Source organism: Oncorhynchus clarkii, chromosome 17, assembly GCF_045791955.1.
Source record: "Oncorhynchus clarkii lewisi isolate Uvic-CL-2024 chromosome 17, UVic_Ocla_1.0, whole genome shotgun sequence".
NCBI lineage: Eukaryota > Metazoa > Chordata > Actinopteri > Salmoniformes > Salmonidae > Oncorhynchus > Oncorhynchus clarkii.
The window spans coordinates 55,433,586-55,435,285 of NC_092163.1; the positions used below are offsets into that span (position 1 = coordinate 55,433,586).

The 1,700-nt window shown below is 47.2% G+C and overlaps 1 protein-coding gene across 1 annotated transcript in view; it reads right to left on the reverse strand.

Annotated features, from left to right (window-relative positions):
* LOC139371139 (H-2 class II histocompatibility antigen, A-U alpha chain-like) overlaps positions 1–1,700 on the reverse strand; it is a 6,219-nt gene extending 4,519 nt beyond the window's left edge. The window contains exon 1 of the mRNA XM_071111229.1: positions 1,520–1,700. Within this exon, the coding sequence (XP_070967330.1) occupies positions 1,520–1,598 (79 nt within the window). The 5' untranslated portion in view covers positions 1,599–1,700. The remainder of the gene's footprint in view (positions 1–1,519) is intronic.

The following is a 1,700-nucleotide window of genomic DNA, read 5'->3' on the forward strand; positions in this document are numbered from 1 at the left end:
CTATAACCCAAATACCATCCTGGTCACACCCTATAACCCAAACACCATCCTGTCCCTGGTCTAACCCTATAGCCCAAACACCATCCTGTCCCTGGTCTAACCCTATAACCCAAACACCATCCTGTCCCTGGTCTAACCCTATAACCCAAACACCATCCTGTCCCTAGTCTAACCCTATAACTCAAACATCATCCTGTCCCTGGTCTAACCCTATAACCCAAACACCATCCTGTCCCTGGTCTAACCCTATAACACAAACACCATCCCCTGTCCCTGGTCTAACGCTTTAACACAAACACCATCCCCTGTCCCTGGTCTAACCCTATAACCCAAACACCATCCTGTCCCTAGTCTAACCCTATAACTCAAACATCATCCTGTCCCTGGTCTAACCCTACAACCCAAACATCATCCTGTTCCTGGTCTAACCCTATAACCCAAACATCATCCCCTGTCCCTGGTCTAACCCTATAACCCAAATACCATCCTGGTCACACCCTATAACCCAAACACCATCCTGTCCTTGGTCTAACCCTATGACCCAAACACCATCCTGTCCCTGGTCTAACCCTATAACCCAAACACCATCCTGTCCCTAGTCTAACCCTATAGCCCAAACACCATCCCCTGTCCCTGGTCTAACCCTATAACCCAAACACCATCCCCTGTCCCTGGTCTAACCCTATAACCCAAACACCATCCCCTGTCCCTGGTCTAACCCTATAACCCAAACACCACCCTGTCCCTCGTCTAACCCTATAACCCAAACACCATCCTGTCCCTGGTCTAACCCTGTAACCCAAACACAATCCTGTCCCTGGTCTAACCCTATAACCCAAACATCATCCTGTCCCTAGCCTAACCCTATAACTCAAACACCATCCTGTCCCTAGTCTAACCCTGTAACCCAAACACAATCCTGTCGCTGGTCTAACCCTATAACCCAAACATCATCCTGTCCCTGGTCTAACCCTATAACCCAAACACCATCCTGTCCCTGGTCTAACCCTATAACCCAAACACCATCCTGGTCTAACCCTATACCCCAAACACCATCCTGGTCTAGCCCTATAACCCAAACACCATCCTGTCCCTGGTCTAACCCTATAACCCAAACACCATCCTGTCCCTGGTCTAACCCTATAACCCAAACACCATCCTGTCCCTGGTCTAACCCTGTAACCCAAACACCATCCTGTCCCTGGTCTAACCCTATAACCCAAACACCATCCTGGTCTAACCCTATACCCCAAACACCATCCTGGTCTAGCCCTATAACCCAAACACCATCCTGTCCCTGGTCTAACCCTATAACCCAAACACCATCCTGTCCCTGGTCTAACCCTAACCTGTAACAAACTGGTGCATCAATAGTCCCTAACCAAGGAGTTTCACTAATGTGTTAATTTCAGTCACAGTGGTCAATATTATCCATTTTAAACATTACAAGCTCTTGAAACAAGTTTTTGGTTATATAATATATTTTATTTCCCTCATCAACTGAACACTATCTACGTACCTTTGTCTTCTGCATACACCTGACAGCAGAGGATGAGGACAATCATAGAGGTCTTCATGTTCAGACAACAGAGAGACATTCAGGAGGACTGTACTGTACAGTTAGTTAGTTACCTTCTGACTGGTGTGAACCTTCACTGGAGGGATTCAACTTGTTTCTCTAAGTGCAGCAGCTTCCTGAA